Source organism: Leguminivora glycinivorella, chromosome 8, assembly GCF_023078275.1.
Source record: "Leguminivora glycinivorella isolate SPB_JAAS2020 chromosome 8, LegGlyc_1.1, whole genome shotgun sequence".
Taxonomy (NCBI): domain Eukaryota; kingdom Metazoa; phylum Arthropoda; class Insecta; order Lepidoptera; family Tortricidae; genus Leguminivora; species Leguminivora glycinivorella.
The window spans coordinates 6,133,686-6,156,451 of NC_062978.1; the positions used below are offsets into that span (position 1 = coordinate 6,133,686).

Genomic DNA, 22,766 nt, shown 5'->3' on the forward strand with positions numbered 1-22,766 from the left:
AAAACGACATCAACGCCATAAAAACTGCATTTTTTGCTTTACTTAGTTTAGTTAATTGTTTTTAATTAATGCTTTTATTAGTTTTAACTCTGAAAGCAGGCGAAATCCAGAAAAGTTTACATGATATTTTACTCCTCTAATATGACGAATACGATGCTGTTATCATTTTTCGGGTTCCCATGTTACACCGTGCATATGTGATCTACGTTTCACACGAGCTTAGACTGTGTGCTAGGAACGCGCCTCTTTCATATATTTGATAGCCAGTGTCCGAGGTGTGACTACTTAGTGTCGATATTTTTGACCAACTTGTGTATCTATATATCTGTGTCTCCACACACACTGTGTCTCCAAAGTCTGAGCAGTAAGCTTAAGGTTCTAGTAAATGTGAGGCACTGTACTTCACAGGTTGATGGTCTATCACCGCAGCGCGACGATGTCGTTGACGAGGCTGTTCTGACTGGTAGACGCGTTCACGTTTTTGGAGCATTGCTGAAAATTTTACATAGTTTAGACGATCATGCACCGACAATTTTAACATTGTTAATAGGTATATAAAATATTTGACGACCGGTCTGGCCTAGCGCGCAGTGACCCTGCCTGCTACGCCGCGGTCCCGGGTTCGAATCCCGGTAAAGGCATTTATTTGTGTGATGAGCACAGATATTTGTTCCTGAGTCATGGATGTTTTCTATGTATATAAGTATTTGTATATTATATATATCGTTGTCTGAGTACCTGCAACACAAGCCATCTTGAGCTTACCGTGGGACTCAGTCAATCTGTGTAAATGTCCTATAATATTTATTTATTTATTTATTTATATAGTATCGGGTTACGCAAGTATTTTAAGGCAAAAAACGCTCGACATACTTCACACCGCTCGACATGTAGGTATATCTATAGAGAAGTGTTTTCACGATTTTGCGTTAGCGGACTGACGCTGACTGAGGACGCGAGTAACCCGTTTTAATAAATTAAAAATGTCAGATCTCGTATAGTATACTGAAGAAGTAATAAAATGTCCCGTTTTCAATTGAAAAGACTACATTCATTGGCGTTTGCCAATAAGATCGATTTCATATGAAAGCTATTACAGAAATAGTGACAACCGATAAAAGTACCCTTTTCATTGACAATATGAAAACAATGACTGTCTGTGAAAGAAATTGGTTACCAATTTATACTCATAGCTATTTTTAACCCCCGACGCAAAAACGACGAGAAGTTATAAGTTTGACGTGTCTCAAGTTTGACGTGTCAGTCTGTCTGTCTGTTTGTGTGTGTGTCTGTCTGGGGCATCGTAGCTCCCGAACGTATGAACCGATTGTAGCATAGTCGTGACGTAGCTTGTTTATAATGTAAAGGCCTGACCTAAATGAACCATAATTAATATCTATGTTAAAACAATACATAAAGGTCAGCCTAAATGTTAGGCATCAACTATATAAGCCTAACCATCTTCAAATAAACCATTCATTCATTCACTACTGCACTGGAAGCAAGAGTATTATTTTACCACTCCTACCGCCAACCATTATATGGCGACCCTGCCAGTCGGGCTGCTCGAGCACTAGCCACTTGCTTAGATTTCGTTTTTTTTTGTTTGAAAGCTGAATTAGTCGGGAGTGTTCTTAGCCATGTTTCATAAAAATCGGTCCACTAAGTAGCGGTCGGGGGTTCTTTCCATTTTTTTTTTTTGGTTAGGTTATTCTTACCAATTGCCGAGATTCCCAGGTCTTCATAGCGCTCTTGTACTTCTCGAACTCGTGGCACCAGTCCGAGTACACCTGCTTGTAGTCCGTCGTCTTGCTTGGCTGAGTGCACCTACAATACACATGGCATTGTTACTTATACAGTACAATACAGTAGGTATATAGGTACTCATACTCATACTCATACTCATATTCATTTATTCATAATATTCTTAAAATATACCTACTAAATATACCTACCTACCTACCTACCTACGCGTACTGGGACAATTTTTTTTAAAGCTGTCCACCTCACTTTTTTTTGGATTTGGAATCTTTTATGTAGTTTCCACTCAGAATCGCGAGCTCTTTCAATCCTTATAGGAGAAAAAAGTGTCCAAAGGTTTTGTCCCATTCCGTTACCATTTTTTCATGCATTTTGCATGGCGGTAAAGGAATGGAAGGTTTGAAAAATGTATGGAAATCTTGGGACATTATTTTCCTCCAATCAGGATCGAAAGACCTCGTGGTTCAGAATATGAATCGCGTAAAAAATGAAAATACCCATGTTACAAAAAAAACTTTGAAAAAAATGGCCGACAATACACTTTTAGTATGGCATAGAAATACACGTACAGTAAACGGCGATAAAGAATGCACATCGGTCTTTGGAAGGAGACAAATAACGTCACATAGACAAGAAAGAGACAACGCTCTACGAAGACGAAAAACCAATGTGCAATTATTATCACCGGAGATAGATGACACGTGTTTGTCTAATTGTATTAATGACATAAGGATGGTAGTCTATCTCGCGGCGACGTACTCCCGCGACAATCATGTGCTAGCCCTACTGTAACCGTATCATGGTCGTGTTTTTGTCACTTGTCGTATTATGCGTCACTTTCGCACTTACATACGTTAGAACGTGACTGACATGGTGACAAATGACAGACAGCCGTCCATCTTACCCCTACCTGACCAAAGATTTCAAGAGAAGAAAACTCATTTAATTTCGCTTGTGCCTTGGTGGAATGCTACAACGCTATTAGTCGATGAGTTCTATTAAAATATTTATCAGAAATATATTAAAATGGCCCATTTTTTATTTGTTTGTATCCTTTAGACCATAATTTGTATTTCAATCACGACTTAAATCAAAATTGCTGATGATTAGCCTGTTGAAAGTAGATATTATTACCCTCCACTTAAATCAACTAGATAGATACCTAGTAGTTAACTTATTAAATAATCGTCTAGCTGATACCAAAATATCCTGAAATTACTTATCAGTGTCGTTGTATAACAATTTCGTAATCACCTTCAGAATAAATGAGGTTACTGACCAAAGGGTAACACAACTTGCCTTGTCGCGCGCGAGTCCATACATCAAGCGCGACTTCAAGTATGGACTCGCGCGCGACAAGGCAAATTGTGCTAGGGGCTCGTATACTCGTATTTTTGACGCATTTCACACTCACATGGATTATATAAGTACATAACTACATAATATAGTCGCGTATAAACAAAGGGTTGCAGGCCTACTTCCAAGTAGAAAAAAATATTATTCAAAAAGCTCTTTTACTTTTTAAACTTAGTATATTTTTGTACTTACGAAAGTAGTTATATTACCCTGAATCTTGGTAAATCTGTTTAATAATGTCTTATATCTAATATTTATTTTTTAATAAAATCCTTACCTATGCATATCAATGTCCAAGTTATAAGAAGCAACGAGTGTGGGCCCGTAGTAGCACTCGTACCGGCCTCGATCAGATTCCGTCACAGTCAGCAGGACCAGGCCTCGCTCCGACGTCTGTAGAACTCGCTCCCAACTACATGACGACATTATTTTAATAATAAAAATAAACACAGTATAATTATATTACTATGCAATACTTCAACACCAAGAAACGTGGCAATTCGTTATTGTTAACGGACATCCTGGTCGAATTCTCCCTATCCATCATGAATGTCACAATCATTCAAATTCATATATTTTAACACTTGGTAAACTATTTCTCTTATCACATCGCCATCACATTTTTTTAATGAAAATAAAGTGTGAATCTTTAGATAACCACTTGTTATAAGCACTCCCTCTGAACTGCTCTTCCATTAATGATCGAAGAGTTATTTGACTTCAAATCGTGCACAGGGTACGTAGCCGAATGGCACAAACGCTCACGAAACGAAACGCTCGTAGATCTATCTCTATCGCTCTTGCGTATTGGCGCGACAGAGCCAGGCTACGCGACATCTCGCGTCGCAGAAATGTCATTCGGCTACGGCACCAGTTAAGTAAGTATATAGACGATATTTTTATGTTCCACTTACTTAAAGCTTATCTTGTATCTTCCCTTCTCCCTTGAATGATGGAACCACACAACATGCTGGTCCTTCAGTGCCTCAGGAGTCTTAGCAAAAGCCGCCAGATGGATGCTCTGTCCGTAGCTAGCCCTGACCGTCTTCAGCGGAGCGCTAGCTTCGCATATAGATGGCGTGGAGTTTGTGGCGTCATGTAGGAGGCCAGGGGTGTATGGGCGACACGCCCCGACTTCCTTGTCCCAGCCGCAGTAGGGATCGAGGACACATCGTGTGCAACTGTCGTACCTGGGAAGAAAATTGTGCTTTACAATGCTTCTTTGAAAAGTTCTCCTTTAACTTTAATATAATGCAGACGCAAAGTAGTAGTATGTAGGTACTTATATGTATAGAGAGTGTAGACGCAACGCAACTCGTCATTCGCCATGCGGCACTCCTCATCCACACACAAGAGACAGCTAGCTCTGTCTAATAATTATACCAACCGACGAGCTCACGCCTTCAACAGCGGCTGTGGCAGTCTCTTGTCTGTTACGTGGTACAGCAACTGCAGATGTGACGACAACGACAACGCTCTCACCGGCTAACCACACGTCGTCCACATATATGACACCTAGCTCTAAGTTATAAGTACTATGTGCACACGCCCTTAAAGGCAACTGTCGCAGTCTGTTGTCAGTGGCCAGGTACAGCGAGTATAGACGCGACGACAGCGCCAAAGCGCGCACCAAAATCGAAACACGTTATCCACACATAAGATTCTTTCATGTACTTACCGATGTGCACACGCCCTCAAAGGTAACTGTCGCAGTCTGTTGTCAGTAGCCAGGTACAGCGAGTGTAGACGCGACGACAGCGCCAAAGCGCGCACCGGCTCGTCGCCAGCCGCGCGCCACACGTCAGCAACGCGCGAGAAACCGTCGGCCCACTTCACAATCTTGTACACGGACCCCTCACCTGAACAAACAGTTTATAATCAAACAGCGAGACCGATAAGTATGATATTAAATGGTGACAAAGTTACGGAGCGCTGAATTGCAATGAAATAATACGGGAAATAGAAATAACAGCTAAAATAAGAGTAGGTTCATCTACTAACCTATCAGATTTTTTTTTACTAGCCTATAATTGTGTCCCACTGCTGGGCAAAGGCCTCCCCTTTCTTCCACACCTATTAGATACCCGAATAAAATTATTTATTCAGTCGTATTATGGCACAAGTAAATAATATTGTATAGGCGTTAAATATTACCTATAACATAATCCTCACATAAAACAGTTATTTTTTGTTGAGTTTTTACTTCAATTCATACGGGTTTTAAAAGATTCATAAGAATACAAAAGTGTGTTTTATTTATTGAAAATTGTGTTTTTTGCATATTTTATTTTTCAAGCGCTTAAATAGCTTGCCTATAATCCATACTGTCCTGTTTGTTTGTCCATCTTTCACTGCAAAACGGAGCGACAAATTGACGTTATTTTTTAAGTGGAGATAGTTGAAGGGATGGAGAGTGACAATAGGCTACTTTTTGTCTCTTTCTAACGAGAGCGAAGCCACGGGCAAAAGCTAGTCTGTCATATATAAGTAAGTGTATTGCCATTCATTCATATAGATAGGTGCCAGCACGAAACGAGGTTTACATAATTGGTCACATGAATGACATGAATAGGGTATGCAAAAACCGGTTAACTTAAAAAACCGGTTAATAACCGAAACTATTCCTTCAAAACCGGTTAACCGGTTATTAACCGGTTTTGAGGATTTTTAGTAAATGGCCGTACTACGCAGTAATTACCATTACCTTTAAGAATTCTGATGTTGATGATATCGTAGCAGGTATTACTTGCACGATGAAGATAATTTTTATCCAGTTTTTGGAAATTTGGTAAATGCGGAAATTGCTAAAAAAGGCTTGTGTGGTTTGAATGTGATTCGACAGTTGCGTTTTCTAGGCATGTAGCGAAGGTCTACAGCTCCCAAAGCCCCTAGTAATACAAGCCATTGATGTAAGAAAACCAAGATCTCCATTTTACCTTTCTTTTAAAAAATATAGTTTGAAATATACGGTAGACTCCGGTCGTCCGGTCCGCCGGTAGATAACGACGCTCGAGGGACCGCTGATATTACGTCGTACTAACCAGATGTAGATGTCGTACAAATCGAATTTCAATTCTTTTAATTAAAAGTAATATCTACATCTCTATTACTAAAACATTTACTAATCAATAGGTTTATTTACAGGGTATTATTATCATCATAGTATTAATACCTTATTTTATTGTGACTTGTTTAGTTAGAAAAGTCCTTTTTAGTATGCGTACTTGCTCATCATTTGTAAGTAAAGCTAGTTTATACGCAATCGAAAAATACAAATTGGGTTCTATTTAGCTTATAAGATTAGACCCGAGGCGAACAAATTGTTAAAATTTTAAAAGCAATACTCCAAAAAGTTACGTGGCCATAATGTAATCTTGCTACTTGTTGTAGGCAAGACAGGGAGTCGTAATAAACGGATGTAATTTCATACTATCCATCATCAACTGCCAGCCCCTACGGTACCTAGAGGACCACCAGCTGCTTAGTGACCAACAATACGGTTTCCGTAGAGGCCGCTCGGCGGGTGATCTTGTAGTTAACCTGACACATCGTTGGGCACAGGCAATCGAGATGAAGGCATTGGCCGTTAATTTGGACATCGCGAAAGCGTTTTGATCGCGTTTGGCACAGAGCACTTCCTTCGAAGTTACCATCCTACGGGCTTCCCGAGAGATTATGTGTTTGGGTGGGTAGCTTCCTGACAGACAGAAGCATAAAGGTCTTAGTTGACGGTAAATGCTCTGACTCCATGCCTGTGAATGCTGGTGTTCCCCAAAGCTGTGTGCTATCACCTACGCTATTCCTCTTGCATATCAACGACATGCTGCAAACCAGCGGCATTCATTGTTATGCGGATGATAGTACGGTTGATGCTACTTACACCGGCCGCACCAATATCTCTCGGGAAAACGTCATCGAGCAAACCGGAACAAACTTGTGTCTGAAATTGAGACCTCCTTGAAAGAAGTCTCAGAATGGGGTCGACTTAACTTAGTTCGATTTAACCCCACCAAGACACAGGTTTGCGCGTTTACCGCAAAAAAGTTAGAGTTTTTCGCATCACCCTTTTTTGAGAGCACTCCCCTCACTGCCACAGCCAGTATAGGAATTCTTGGCGTTGATATTTCGAGTGCAGTCCAGTTTCGCGGTCATTTAGAAGGTAAGGCCAAACTGGCCTCAAAAAAGCTGGGTGTGCTCAATAGATCGAGACAGTATTTCACACCGGCCCACCGCCTTCAGCTCTATAAGGCGCAGGTTCGCCCACACATACTGTTCTCATCTATGGGCAGGGGCGCCTCAGTACCAGCTTCTCCCTCTGGACCGCATCCAACGACGAGCGACTCGAATTGTCAACTGCCAGTATATCTCCGATCGGCTTGACCCCTTGGCGCTGCGTAGAGATGTCGTAATATACTAACTGGACTCTACTGTATTGTATAAAATGTATAATTGAGTAGACTCGGGACTAATTTTTAAAATAAAATCATTACAGATAATAATGTTGTCAATGAAAAGTAACAAATAAATCTTTATTATTACAAAACATTAAATAATTACGTATTTTTGAACCTTTTAATGCCTAATTTTCCAAATTTTGAGAAATAAATACAGTTTCGGTTATTAACCGGTTAGAGACTATAAAAACCGGTTTTTAACAGCGGCCAAAAAGTCTCGGTTAACCGGTTTTTCGGTTAACCGGTTAACCGGTTTGCACACCCTAGACATGAAGCATTTTTAAATCGAGGTAACCAAACTACTTTTAAATGAACCCGGCTATATGCAAATTAGAATGGATTCCCGCTGCACGAGAAAATGAAAATGTCGAGCCATATTTATTATTATGCTAGCGACGGTTATATGCGATCTGAATAAGTACATTTGGGTGTTGAGATTAGCTGCAAATTGGGGTATTTGAATAGAGTATTTTTTATAAAGGTACGGGCGTTGCAAGCAGCCCCTAAAAACGAAAGAAAATACAAGAAGTGAACGTGAGGTAGCATGTGAAGTGAAATAACCCTAAACCTAAGTCTAATGGCTAACTGGCTATCACCAACAGAGATGTCAGTACCTAGTCTCACTAATAGAAGTCACCACCACAATGGTCCCATCATAGAATACCGTGTAATGTCATCACCCATCATTTCCAATCCACGATCCACTGTCCACAGTCGTCAGCACCAGGCCACGCTTGTAGAAGTAACCACATATTACTCGTCCTAGCATAAAATACCACTATATTCTCACAGTCGCCCAGGGCGGTCAGAACCAGATCTCGTTTGTAAAAGTAAGCACAAATCACTTACTGGTCCCAGCGTAGAACATCGTGTAAGTAATATAATCGTCCAGCGAGGTCAGAACCAAGTCACACTAGTTACAAGCAGTAACCACAACTTACTCGTCCCAGCATAGAACACCGTGTAAGTGATGTCATCTCCCAGCATGTCAACAAACTGACTGTCAACCACCAGAGTCGTCAGCACCAGATCTCGTTTGTAGAAGGCTGGCGCGTCGCCCTCGTGTCGAACTGCGGAGTCCATCAGTGGGTGAGACCTGAAACGAAAAACTAGTGAGATAGATGCAAAAGAAACAGACTAAGTGAATGTACAGCCCGTGAGAACTCAGAAGAGCATTCGAGTTTCTGGTAAAATCGGACATTAGTCTTAAAATACACATCGCTGATTCCCGATTCTCAAGTCAGATTCACTCCTGCAAGTCATTGCTGCAAGTTCTGAGACGCAACTATGGGTAAATGTGAGTGACAAATATCTGCATCTTTTTCTTGCATATATCTTTGTTTCAAAAGCAGCAACAACTTTCAGGTGTAATTCAGCTTTAAATCTGAAAGCCAAAACTCACGGACAGGATATTACTTACTCTATAATGCCAATAATATATGACTTATTTTATAGTTTAATACGTTCATTGAGAAAAAAAGCTACGCTATTAGGTATTGCTCCGTGTCATCAAATTATGATTTTATATTAGCACAATTATTTACTGTAATCATAATAATCATCAAGCTCGAACTTATAATTCAATTAATTATGTATATCAATAAGCTAGGGAACAAGGCGAACAACCGATTTTCAATACAAAATTTGTCCTCATTTCGTCTCCTTCTTGATATTGATGTTGATAATTAGATATGGAAAATACTTTTACATTATAGTTATATATTTTTTCCTGAAAATATGTTATTAAAAAAGAATATTTTATAAGTAATAAAACAGGTAAGTACAAATTTAAATTTTGGTATAAATAGGTAAGGTAAGTGTTTTTAACTTCAATTGGTTTGACTTCTGACCTCATTAAAAAAAATGTGCTTTAAAAGTTGTTTTGAAAGCCGCGTATCTCGTGCCTTACTCCATTACATCCAATAGAGGAAAATGGGTCATACCTTTATATGAAACGCCGCTCTTCCAATCTTCCCCTTACGTATTAACCAGGTACCATTATCGAATACTGCAACCCTTCATCTTGTCTTGGGTAATCCACCCCATTCCCCCCACATTAGTTTCGCGTTCTAATTGGGTCACGTGCTTTAATTGACGGCGCGGTGTGGAATCGTGTGATTCCCGGCCTGTACAGCCGGCTATATTAGTTCCAGGAAGGATTCAATCTGGTTCGAAACAGTGACGCTTTATTGTGACGTTCGGAACCAGAATACACCAGTATTCATTGAAAACGCGTTTGGTAACTAGGTAGTCGTGTACGTCATTATAGAGGTAGTTAGTTAGTTGTACAATAAAGTACATTACGTAGAAAAGAGGAAGTTCGAAACGAGTGGCGATCAAACACGACCGAAAGGAGGGAAAGTTACGAATTTCACTCTTTGCACTTGTTAATAATAGTATACGTATTCAAGAATAGGTACTTGCCCGAGCCACTCCGAGCTGAAGATCACCTTCAAGACACTACACATATACATACAGCCTGAAGCTTTAGAAGGTACCTTATAAAGTTGAGCACGTTGTCAGGCAGCGCCTCGGTGTTGTTGACGCAGGTACCGGGCCGGGGTTCGGGCACGCGCGCGCGCAACACAGGCAGCCACGCCGAGCTGGATGTAGCCTGCAACAGACTAATTTTTAGACCAGTATTCTTCAGGCTTTGGGTAAAATACATGCCTTTGTCAGACTGGGTAGGTATGGGGAGGAAACTATATACCTACCTAGATTTCAGAATTCATTACATTGCGAATATAGCGATATTTGATTCGAAATAACACATTACCAGACCGTACCAACGCTATCCCGTAAGAACGAGAAAGGGATATCTTTTTCTCGCTCTCACTTACGGGATAACCTGGGATGACCTTGCCGCGCCTCGATATGTATTAACACTAAAGAAAGTAACGAACATTGTTAGGTTAACGAGTTTTTCAAGTTCGTTTAATCGTATTTCAGTCACTTGACAGTTCAATTTCGCATATTTCACAAACAATTTCTTAAAAATAATAGGTTCTTTCATTCAATAACTAAACGCCAAATAAACGAACTCTAATATTTTCAATTTTCTTGAAAATTTTTTTTTCTTCAAGTAACTAAAATTCCTGGTAATTATATTACACCAATATTTCAATTTTTTTTCTGGCGATCGTTGACGGCTCGTGGCCATCGAAACACAGTCCGCTCTCTCGCTAGTACAAGAGAGGTATAGGGATAGCTAGCTACGACACGCTTGCGAAGCGTAATAAATTGTGACATTTTCTAGGTTATCTGGCTTTGAAACATATTCGAAATAGCCAATTCCTAGTATTATTTAATAGCTATGCTGGTTACAATTCGTTTTTTAGATTGGTAATGAATATACAATTAGGCCATGATATTTCGTGGTTTCGTTTGATAGTCTTTTTTAATAAAATAATTATAATTTTATTAAAAACGACCTTAAGTATATTGCAAAGTTTTTCGTTGGCTTAAATAATATTTATTAGGGGTATATTTAAACTTAAAATATTTAGTATGACTGTCTCTATGCTAATAATCGATATGAACTATGATATTCGTTCCCATATTTATGTAATAAAAAAGAGAAAAACAGTTAAAATAATTTTTATTCTGTAATAAACATTAATTCTAACGCTTTAACTTGACAAATAATGTTTAAGTAGTAAACCAATAGACAACTTCAGGTAAGTAACATAAACTTTATTGTCTACGCCCGAATATACAATCTCTGATTTTTTGTATTTAGAAGTAAAACGATTAAAAGTGTTCGTATTCAATTAGTAGATGGTCAGAACCTTGTCAGAACCTACCAAAATAGTTGTTGATTAACTTACAACTTCTGTTCTGAGCAATTCAATAAACAGAGCATTTGCTGAAGTATGACAGGCAATTATGACAGGGCTAATGAAGATTACAAAGTTAAGTAATATGAAGTTACAAGGAGAAGAAAAGATGGAAAAAAATATGTGATGTGGAGGTAAATAATGTGTATGTAAGGAAAAATCTAAGCGTGAAATGAACCGATCGCATTAGAAATACAATACTGCGCTCCAGAACGTGAATAACGGACGTAGCTTCAACAGCCGCCAAGCTTAAATGGGACTGGGCAGGACACGTCTGCCGGATGCCGGATGCCCTGTGGGCCAAGAGAGCCACACGTTGGGTACCACAAATTGTAAGGCGTCGCGGTAGACCTCGCCAGAGATGGCGTGACGAGCTTGACGCCTTTGACGAGGACTGGTGGGAGACTTCAGAGGATAGAGATGCGTGGAGGAATTTGAGGGAGGCCTTTGCCCAACAGTGGGACAATATGGGCTCTTAATAATAAATAAATAAGGAAAAATCTCTCTCTCTAAATTAGTTTATTTGTATCCAAACTTTTCACATCTGTTTATTGTCTTGTAGGTCTAAATGGGTTTAATAAACGAATTTGAAGTGGAACTCGTGGATAGACCTACAGCTCACCTATTCCTAAACTGTCTGAATATCATGCGGACATACGCGGTCTATATTCCTTCCTACCTTCGAAGGGTGTGTGAGGTCCAAACTTTGCTGCGGTGTCTAGATCGGTTAGACCACTCTCAAAAATAGCGTGCAATTGTTGACGCCCGATATCGTTTCGTATCGTTCTCCACGATGGGTCGACGATTATACGGAGGCTCTAAGCGCCGGGTGTGTGCTATCCCTACCGCTACCGGCCCAAATCCAACCCGACCCATGTTCGCGACACCGGATTTCGGGGTCGCAGTGAAGGCAAAGCTCAGGCTAACCTTGTTTCTTAGACCGGCCCACGACGGTCTTTTGTATTCCCATGATGTCGATGCAAATGAGGTATAAACTGACATATTTCTTGAACCACCCGTTAAACCCTCTATGTTTATAATTGTAAATATAGATGTAAATCGCAATGAAACATGGGACTAGAGCAGCTAAGTATGTTTGTTTATATCGTATGTGCTAACGGCCGAGCCAGAGAGCCCACTCTAAACAATCGCAAATGAATACAACTACCTAATCTGTTCCTTGAACACTCCCGCGAAGCCAGAAAGCTCACAGGAAACAAACGGACAGGGTGAAGAACACGGAATAAGGAATAATTGATTCCAAAAACTGACTCGCTAAGGACAAGTTGTACGGATAGAATTCGCTGGAGATGCCACGCACTAAACAAACGTGATTACAACTGGCCTGTTCCTTGAATGGGCCCACGATGGCCTCCCGTATGTCGGCCGACGGCATCTCTGTCGCGCGCGTGGACTTGCATATAGGACTCACCGCTCGCACGCGCTAACAGCGGCGCCTACCCAACGCAATAACAAACCGACTTCACAGCAAGTATACCTAGATATTAAGAACAGAAACACAATAAAACATTTAAGATGAAGTGCTTAGGATGCAATTTAGACATAAATGTCCGCTTAGAGCTATTGAAATGCGTCACCTGCCACGCAGCGTATCACTACTCGTGTACTAGCATGACTTCAGCCTATTATAGGGAACACGGGAAGGATCTAAAATTATATTGGACCTGCCAAAATTGCAATAACGTCACACGTAGGAAAAGAGATGATAACACCCCAGTACGAAATCGATACTTACCCCCAGCACCAGCGTCGGCCCCGGCCTCGACGACACCACCATGTCAGTCGACGATCTGCTAAACTTAGAGGAAGACACTCACACCCAAACATATAATAACACCGAAACAAGCATCACATCACACAACTTATCTACAAACATCGCACCCTCAACAATAAACGACCAGCCGCTCACACTAGACCAACTTAGCGCCCTATTGGATAAAAAATTGGATCGATATAAAACAATCATGTTAGCTGAGATGAGAACTACTATACTAAAAGAAATAAATACAAGTATACACCAAATAAAACAAGATATAACTAAAGAAATCAGCACATTATCAACGCAACACGAAATTCAAAAGAATGAATTACTGAAAACTAAAACAAAAATAGAACAATTAGAGAACGAAACCCAAAAATTAAAAACGGAACTACAACAGCTAAAATATCAAATAGGAACGGAAACAAACTCCACTAAAAATATCGAACAAAACAAAACAATAATTGTGTATGGCTTGGACGAGTACGAATTGGAAACGGAATCAGATTTATGTCATCGTGTTGATAACATGTTTTCAGATATTATGAATATAAATATTAACGGATTTATAGAACAGGCCACTCGAATAGGCAAAAGAGGGCACCGTCGTCGCCCTGTACGATTAGATCTCTTAAGCAGACGTATGACTAACTACGCACTTCAAAACGCACACTATTTTAAAAACACAGGCTACGCAATTTCACCTCTCTTAGATAAGAAAGCATTAGAAGAAAGAACGCTACTTAGAGAAAATATGAAAAAAGCACGTCATGAGGGAAAATATGCTATCATCAGGAACAACAGGCTCTTTATAAATGGTATAGAATACGTCCATGACAAAAATAGGTCACAAGAAATGCAAGCACAGCAACTAGACACAAAACAAGACGCGCAAATCATGCCTACATGCAAACAACAACAATCAACTCCGGCCCGCCCCAATACGACGGACGAATACTCACACATAAGTACACAATCAGACGGCACCAACAACAAAAATAATTCCTTTCGTGAATGAATTTACTATCTTAGTTCAAAATGCCCAAAGCCTAAAAAATAAAACCGACATCATGGAGACCCTTCTGCTAGACAAAAATATTTCGTTAGCATGTGTAACTGAAACCTGGATATCTGAAAACCAAAAGGAATTAGTTACCATTAACAACTACGATTTCGCAGCTTCATATAATAGGAGTCAACATCAAGGAGGAGATGTGGCAATTCTGTTGCAACAAAACATCGAATTTACTGAAAGAAAAGACTTAGCTAAATTATCGAAAGAGTGCATTTTTGAGTGTTGTGCCATAGAAATACCCAAGGAAAATATACTTATAGTTAACATTTACAGACCAGATCGAGAAATTGAAACCTTTTTTAATTGTTTGGATATATTACTTTGTAAGATACAAAACCTAGAGAAAAATAGACACATCTTTATAGTTGGCGACTTTAATATAAATTTGTTGGGTAATTCACCTACAAAAACCAGATTAATAGAAACCATGTTATGCTATAATTTTCAACAAATTGTAAAACAACCCACAAGGGTGAAAAATAGCTCATCTACATGTATTGATTTAATATTTACTAATCAAACCAATTGTAAGGTTGAGGTAGAAGATAACGGCATATCGGACCACAAAAGCGTTTTAATGACACTCCAAAGACAAGATACACACAATACTCAAAAGCAGTGGTACGCACACAGTAGAATATTTAGTGAAAAAAACATGGTACTATTCAAACAAAAACTCGCTGAAATAAATTGGAATGACATACTATTAACAAAAAACAACTTAAATCAAAATTTCCAAGCATTTCATGACACATTACAAAATATTTTAAATACATATTTACCAAAGAGACGTATTAAATTAGTATCTCCCACCCATAATAAAACATGGCTAACAAAAGGTATAAAACTCGCTTGCCGCCATAAAAGACAGCTAAAAAGCTTCGTCAATACCACAAATAGCATAATCATACACGACCACTATAAAAAATACGAGAAAATCCTCAAGAAATGCATACAAAAATCGAAGAAAATCAATCACATTAATCAAATTAAGAGATCAAATAATAAAGTAAAAACAACGTGGACACTCATTAATAACATAACCCGGAGAAATAAAAAAATTATCCGTAAAAATATAACTTTAAAAATAGGAGATAATATTTTAGAATCGCCCGCGCGAATAACAAACATGTTTAATGAGTATTTCGCATCGGTAGGCGAATCATCGGCTCCCGCGCCGAGCTCCCCGCCACCACCGCCCTGCGCACGCGCGCCCGCGGGAGAGATAACACCACGTGTCGGTCGACCTGTTATCTATCCTACTACGAATTCCATTTATATTACTCCAGTCAAAGAGGACGAAATACGGAAACTGATACGTCAATTAAAAAATAAAAAAAGCTATGGCTTTGACGAGCTTCCAGCTGCTTTAATTAAGAAATGTGATGTTGAACTAGCGACCCCACTAACTCTATTAATAAACCAGTCTTTTGACGAAGGTACTTTCCCAGAACTATTAAAAACATCTAAAATTAAACCAATTTTAAAACCAGGCGGTACTGCACATAGCCCAAACCAATATCGACCGATTGCCCTTCTACCATCCGTGTCAAAAATCTTTGAAAAATCTATGGCAAATCGTTTGTATAGCTTTCTCGAAAAATATAATATTTTAGACCCTAATCAACACGGATTTCGAAAACGCCATTCAACAACCCTAGCTGTTTACCATTATATAACACATATCCTAGAATACTTAAACATAAAACAATATAGCATAGGCCTTCTCTTAGATATGACCAAGGCATACGACAAAGTATCACACGAGATCCTATTGACTAAACTATACGGCGTAGGAGTACGCGGCATGGCCTACAAATGGTTCCAGTCATACTTACAAAATCGGAAACAATACGTCCAAATAGATTATTACGACCACCAGAACCGAGAGATGATCAGCGTAAACTCTGAACTGCGTCAAACAACTTGCTCCTTACCTCAAGGTAGTATCTTAGCTTGTACCCTATTTTTGGTGTATATCAACGATTTGCCAAAAATCATAGATGTAAATACAAAATGTGTTATGTTCGCAGACGACGTCTCTTTGCTGTTTAGTGCCACAGACAGTACCGAAGCAAATCAGAAACTCTTGAATCTTTTAAACACTGTTAAAAATTGGCTTGCCGAGCATAATTTAGATATAAACCTACAGAAAACAAAAATTATCCAGTTTAAACCTACGCAGAAAAAATCCTTGGAACTAAAGCTTGAAATAAGTAAAAATATTATAGAAGAAGTAAATGATTTTAAGTTATTGGGAATAACAATAGACTCAGGGTTAAACTGGAAGGCTCACATCGAAAGTCTTAAAACAAGAATAGTCAAGTTTATCTACGCCCTTGGTATATTAAAAGCGAACACTGATCTTGAGTCGGCTTTATCCGTGTATTTTGCTTATATCTATTCTGCTCTCCGATATGGCGTACTTCTCTGGGGAGATAGCACAAACGCCGAAGAAATATTTATCCTACAAAAAAAGTGCATTCGAATCCTGGCGAACATACGCGTCCCTAACAGTTGCCAACCGCATTTTATACAGCAGGAACTGTTGACGCTAGCCTCAATATATATAATGGAGGCTGCACAATTTGTAAGGCAACATACAGAATTATTTCCATTAAAAGAAGATACTTGTAAAACCAGAAGAAAATATAGGAATAAGCTGTTAATACCTAAATCCAACTTAGCTATGTATAAAAAAGGACCACACTATAAATGTATTCAAATCTTTAACAAACTCCCCAATACTATTAAATTCGAACCCACTGATAAATTGTTCAACTCTAAACTGAAATGCCTACTATTAGAAAAATGCTATTACACAGTCGAATCATTCCTTAAAGATAATACACTAGTTTAATGTGACATCGAATTGGTTTAGGACTTTTAACTCATAATCTTTTATATTTCTACAATTATACTATTATAAAATGACATTTATTAAATTAATATCTATATTAATAACTTGACCAATTAATTAATACAGCGATTTTCTAAAACAACATACTGTTAAAATTCCTAAATTAATCATTGATGTATGTATAACCTAAATTAAGTTATATATTGTGGTGCCCTTACAGGGTGTCATGAACTGGAATCAAATGTAAACTAACACCTTATTATGTACATGACAATGCAATATTAAATAAATGACTAAATGACTAAATGACTATGTCGTACCTCGCCCGCCATCATGTTAAAGGCTTTCTGTAAAATGTCGTACATAACAGCGGAGCCCTGGCTGTAAAGCGTGAACACAACTGACCTGCTCCTTAAACCGGCCCGCGAAGGCCTCCTGTATGTCGTCCATGTTGTACGTGCAGATAGCTGATCCCACCAGCCCGTCGCTGGCGCCCGTCGTGAAAACGGCATGGAACCGGGGGACCTCACCCGGCATCATGTACACGCTTTCTGTATACAACAGTTCAAGGTCATTTATTTCCTTAGATGAGTTACAAAAAGTTTGGCTAATAAACAGGTCCAAAGTTGACAGAGCTCGACGAGGGTGTGGAAGTGTTATGATCGGAAAATGTATCTCGGTAGTTGCAAACGTTCATAGTTTACAAAGATTCCTTGCCATCGAGAGGGCCGTAGGCTTGTTGCAATCGACTTTGTATTAAAAAAGGCATATGGTGTACCTTTCGGCGAAGGATATAATTTCTCGACGTACGATCTGATTTTTAATTTAGAAACAGTGCAAAATGTTTCTAAAGTCAAGGTTAGATCTTCGTATAAATATCTGAATTTGTAATAAAAGAAAGTATTTATTAGTAGAGCGGCGAGAGGGTCTCGGGAAAAGTTGATGTGACTGGAGAGTATACTGCTGACAAGTGGTATCGTTGTGATCGGTACACTTTACTGAGTACGAAATAATAACTTGTCACTTTCTCAGACTGTGGGGGGGTTAACTATGACGTCACAAAGATCGCGGTCCCGGGTTTAATTTTTTTGCCAATTTGTCTAGAACCCCTTATCCAATTTTGAAAAATGAGGTGTCGATTGAAAGCGTATAACATGCTGATTAAGATTTATTATATGTGAAAAGTATAGTTTTGTTAGTTATTTTTTAATTAACAATAATGCAAAAAATACGTTTTTTTACTCTTTTTTTTTTTTGTGACTCAAAAAGGCAATGAAAACGGCCACTTAGCTAAAAAATATGTTATATAAATCATTTAACTACATTATTAAGCTATCTGTTGCTTTTTGAATTTCTACGATCGGATAATAAATGAGCAAACTACAACCACATACCTGTAGGCGGGGAGTACCGCTTGACACGCGTTCCCATACATTCGGCGTCTACCAAATTACACCTCGCGCAAAATTCGTTTCAAGCAGATATACCTCTAATCTTATTCATCGTAACCTATCAATATTGATATCATTTGAAAGCACAATTAAAGTACTTTAAAAAACAATGTCAATCATTTTTTTTAAATCAATAATCGCCAGTCTGTGGTGGTTACAAAGGAAAAAAGTGGGTATGCAATTTGACTGGTTTCCTAGGTTTGATACCCTAGACGAGTTTAAAAGGGGAGGTAAAGGTGACATATGGGTTTTTCTCTGGCCTAAAAGCTACACAGAGGGTCAGGGAGAAAAAACTAGGGTTTAAGTTTAGTTTTAAGTTATTTTTTCCTTTATTTGTTGATTTTATTGTGTTAAATTTTTTTGTAATTTTATCAAGGATACACGTTGGTTTCTTTTGCTAAAAGTTGCCTTTTTTATGAGAAATGTTATGAATTTTATGGCTTTTTCCGATAGAGACTAAAATTAACTTTCAAATAAGGCCACATAGTCATACTTTTACTTATATAATATTAAGGGTATGACTATGTATCAGTAGGCCACATAGTCATACTTTTACTTATATAATATTAAGGGTATGACTATGTATCAGTATGACTATGTGGCCTTATTTGAAAGTTAATTTTAGTCTCTATCGGAAAATGCCATGAAATTCATAACATTTCTCATAAAAAAGGGAATTTTCAGCAAAAGAAACCAATGTGTATCCTTGATAAAATTACAAAAAAATTAAACACAATAAAATCAACAAATAAAAGAAAAAATAACTTAAAACTAAACTTAAACCCTAGTTTTTTTCTCCCCCCTGACCCTCTGTATAGCTTTTAGGCCAGAGAACAACCCATATGTCACCTTTACCTCCCCTTTTAAACTCGTCTAGGGTATCAAACCTAGGAAACCAGTCAAATTGCATACCCACTTTTTTCCTTTGTAACCACCACAGACTGGCGATTATTGATTTTATGAAAATGATTGACATTGTTTCTTAAAGTACTTTAATTGTACTTTCAAATGATACCAATATTGATAGGTTACGATGAATAAGATTAGAGGTATATCTGCTTGAAACGAATTTTGCGCGAGGTGTAATTTGGTAGACGCCGAATGTATGGGAACGTGTGTCAAGCGGTACTCCCCGCCTACAGGTATGTGGTTGTAGTTTGCTTATTTATTATCCGATCGTAGAAATTTAAAAAGCAACAGATAGCTTAATAATGTAGTTAAATGATTTATATAACATATTTTTTAGCTAAGTGGCCGTTTTCATTGCCTTTTTGAGTCACAAAAATCAAAAAAGAGAGTAAAAAAAAAAAGTATTTTTTGCATTATTATTAATTAAAAAATAACTAACAAAACTATACTCTTCACATATAATAAATCTTAATCAGCATGTTATACGCTTTCAATCGACACCTCATTTTTCAAAATTGGATAAGGGGTTCTAGACAAATTGGCAAAAAATTGAAACCCGGGACCGCGATCTTTGTGACGTCATAGTTAACCCCCCCACAGTCTGAGAAAGTGACAAGTCATTATTTCGTACTCAGTAAAGTCTACCGATCACAACGATACTACTTGTCATCAGTATACTCTCCAGTCACATCAACTTCAAAACTAGACTACTTTTTTCAATTCCGCCGCCTTACTATATGACGTTAAGCAGAAAAGTAATGTACTTTCCTATACATTCGTATTTTAGACACTATCGTCCAAAAAAATAAGTACAGATGAACCAAAATACTCACGTATCTCATCAAAGTAGAAAGGAAACTCTCCAGGTATGCTACAATTGAGCCTGGCCTTCAAGTAAGTAACCCAGTTCTGGTTGAGTATGTGCTTGCCACCAGTATCCTGCTTGCAGACCCTGGCTACACGAGAGTACACCGCCTTGCCACAGTTCATGAACTCCACGGCAGTTTCTCTGAAGAAGAATAGCACGTACTCTCCAACGTCGAAAGAACCTACAAAGTTGGTTTCTGAAACAAGGTAAAATAGAATTACTTCAATGTTTGTAAAGACGAACAAGAAGAGGTTGTTCACTCGCTATAATTTACTTAGTGGTTTTTTGATATTATCGGCAAAATAGGTAACAAAAAAGTATTCATTCTTTATGTGGAGATCTTTATGTATTGCTGGGGTAAATAGTTTTACAATTATCTTTACCCTGTTGATATTTTCAAACCTTTAACCATCTTATGACTGTATATCATTGAACCTTTTATAATGTTCAACCAAAAACACCTCATTCCCATAAAATGTCACATGGTTCTAAACACAACACTCACTGTCAAGCCACTTGGAGTCATACTTCAGCGTCCTCTTAAAGTTGTACTTCTTCTGTCCCGTCCGGAAGTCATACAAGTCATTCCGGAATATGACAGGGTCAGCCTTGGTAAACTCTGCGTTAGTCCCGGCGTACAGCGTAGGCAAGCCGCCGGGGTTCCCGTGGCTCACCCAGACCGCTGTGCTGTTGTCAGCCGGGTCGTAGGGACACTTGGCTACGCCGAAACCTACGCCCGGCACGTACTCGTGACGAGGAAGGTGGGTAAGATTTAACTGAAACAATAAGGTCGTTTAGAAAACACGTTATGGCATTATTATTAATTTTCGACGGCTATAATTTCGTTTCGGCTATAAATTATTGTATCGATAGTATCTAACCAAGCGCCGCTAAAGAAGACTGTTTTAAACAATCTTGAGATGAGTTTTATATATCCAAGCTTTTACCCGTATTTTTAATATAAGGCTCTAAAATCCATAACTCCTTGTGATAATTCGTTTGCTATCAAATCTTCACAGTGACGCATATAGATTAATACAGTACTCAGTTAGTGTAGCCAGCCTAGCACAAGAGTGGTGTGACAAAATCTCGCCAGTGAAGATATCAAAGTACAGATAGATTGACCAGCGAGCGAGCGAGATACTGTCCAGCCACTCTTGCACTATACCAACAGGCGTTGCAGAACGCAAAAGTCCGTTTCCGTCTTACACATTAGTGAGATCAAGTAATAAGTAGGTACTCAAATAGACAACTCAGTATTTAGGGCTATGTGCGTCTGTGCGGTAGTGCAGCACTCATAGAGCTGGTGTGGCCAGCCTAGCATAAGAGTGGCGTGCGTGAGCCAGTATCTAACCTTCTAGATAGACTACTTAGCAGTTACTTTATCAAAAAAATGACTAATCCGCGTGCGAGATACCGTCCAGCCACTCCTGCGTTAGACTAACAGTATTCCTATGTATTAGTGACCTAAAGTAGGTACTTACATAGACAACCCAGTCTTTAGGACTGTGTGCGTTAGTGCCGCACACATACAGCCTCTCGCCGTCTCCCAGCGGCTGCAGCACGCGGATGTGGTTGCGGCATTCGAAGGGCTCCGTCTTCCCTTTGCTGACGCAGCGTGCCACGTTACTAGCCTCCAGGATTAGAGCGTCGCGCTGAAACAGAAAAGTTTTGAGAATCTAGATGGCGTTCAGGTGGCGACGGCAGATGGTAGAATTATAAGCTCTTCCTATAATTGGATTTTTCTGGGTGGGCACTGGCCAGTGTTATAAAAGCCTGTCAGGGATTAACACATGCACCTGCACAGGACTGCAGAAGACCATGCTCAATGGAAAGCTTTATTGCACAAAATAATGATCTCATGTAGTCGCGACCCTCAGCCATGAGGAACCGAGGAAGAAAAGATAATTCTACTACTATAAATGGCAATGGCATCTATAAACTCTGCTACATGGTGGATAGATATACAGGGTGCCCGGTAATTAATGAACAACCTTTTATCCACCAAGAGGGCACCTTATAGTGGTCCAGAAAACCGACATTAAGGTTTAGTAAAAGTCGCCTGGTTTTCGATATTTTCACACTTTTAAAATTTTTACGTAGTATTAAAATTTTAAAAAGTGTGAAAATTTCGAAAACCAGGCGAGAGGCCTTTTAACCACCAAGAGGGCACCTTATACCGGTCAAAAAAAGGTTTAGTAAAAGATTTCGAGATTTTCACAATTTTTAAAATTTTAATACTACCACAGAATATATAATAGTACAAGTACAGAAGGCCCACTGCTTTGACGTTCACGAAATGCCGCCTTTATAAATACCTACAAAATTCTAACAAAGAAACGAGCCGCACGTGCGCAGCGTCGGACGATAGGGTTGCCTATAGATTAAAACGAATTAATACTCAGATAAAATGTTA

At 38.9% G+C, this 22,766-nt stretch overlaps 1 protein-coding gene across 1 annotated transcript in view; it reads right to left on the reverse strand.

Annotated features, from left to right (window-relative positions):
- Positions 1–217: 217 nt before the first annotated feature.
- The window catches only part of LOC125228620 (semaphorin-2A-like), a 144,101-nt gene continuing 121,552 nt past the window's right edge, over positions 218–22,766 (reverse strand). The window contains exons 4-14 of the mRNA XM_048133269.1: positions 21,835–22,005; positions 20,856–21,126; positions 20,316–20,546; positions 17,528–17,673; positions 10,070–10,185; positions 8,513–8,667; positions 4,796–4,976; positions 4,032–4,307; positions 3,395–3,529; positions 1,719–1,827; positions 218–492 (exon numbers count right to left, since the gene is read on the reverse strand). Of these exons, the coding sequence (XP_047989226.1) occupies positions 421–492; positions 1,719–1,827; positions 3,395–3,529; positions 4,032–4,307; positions 4,796–4,976; positions 8,513–8,667; positions 10,070–10,185; positions 17,528–17,673; positions 20,316–20,546; positions 20,856–21,126; positions 21,835–22,005 (1,863 nt within the window). The 3' untranslated portion in view covers positions 218–420. The remainder of the gene's footprint in view (positions 493–1,718; positions 1,828–3,394; positions 3,530–4,031; positions 4,308–4,795; positions 4,977–8,512; positions 8,668–10,069; positions 10,186–17,527; positions 17,674–20,315; positions 20,547–20,855; positions 21,127–21,834; positions 22,006–22,766) is intronic.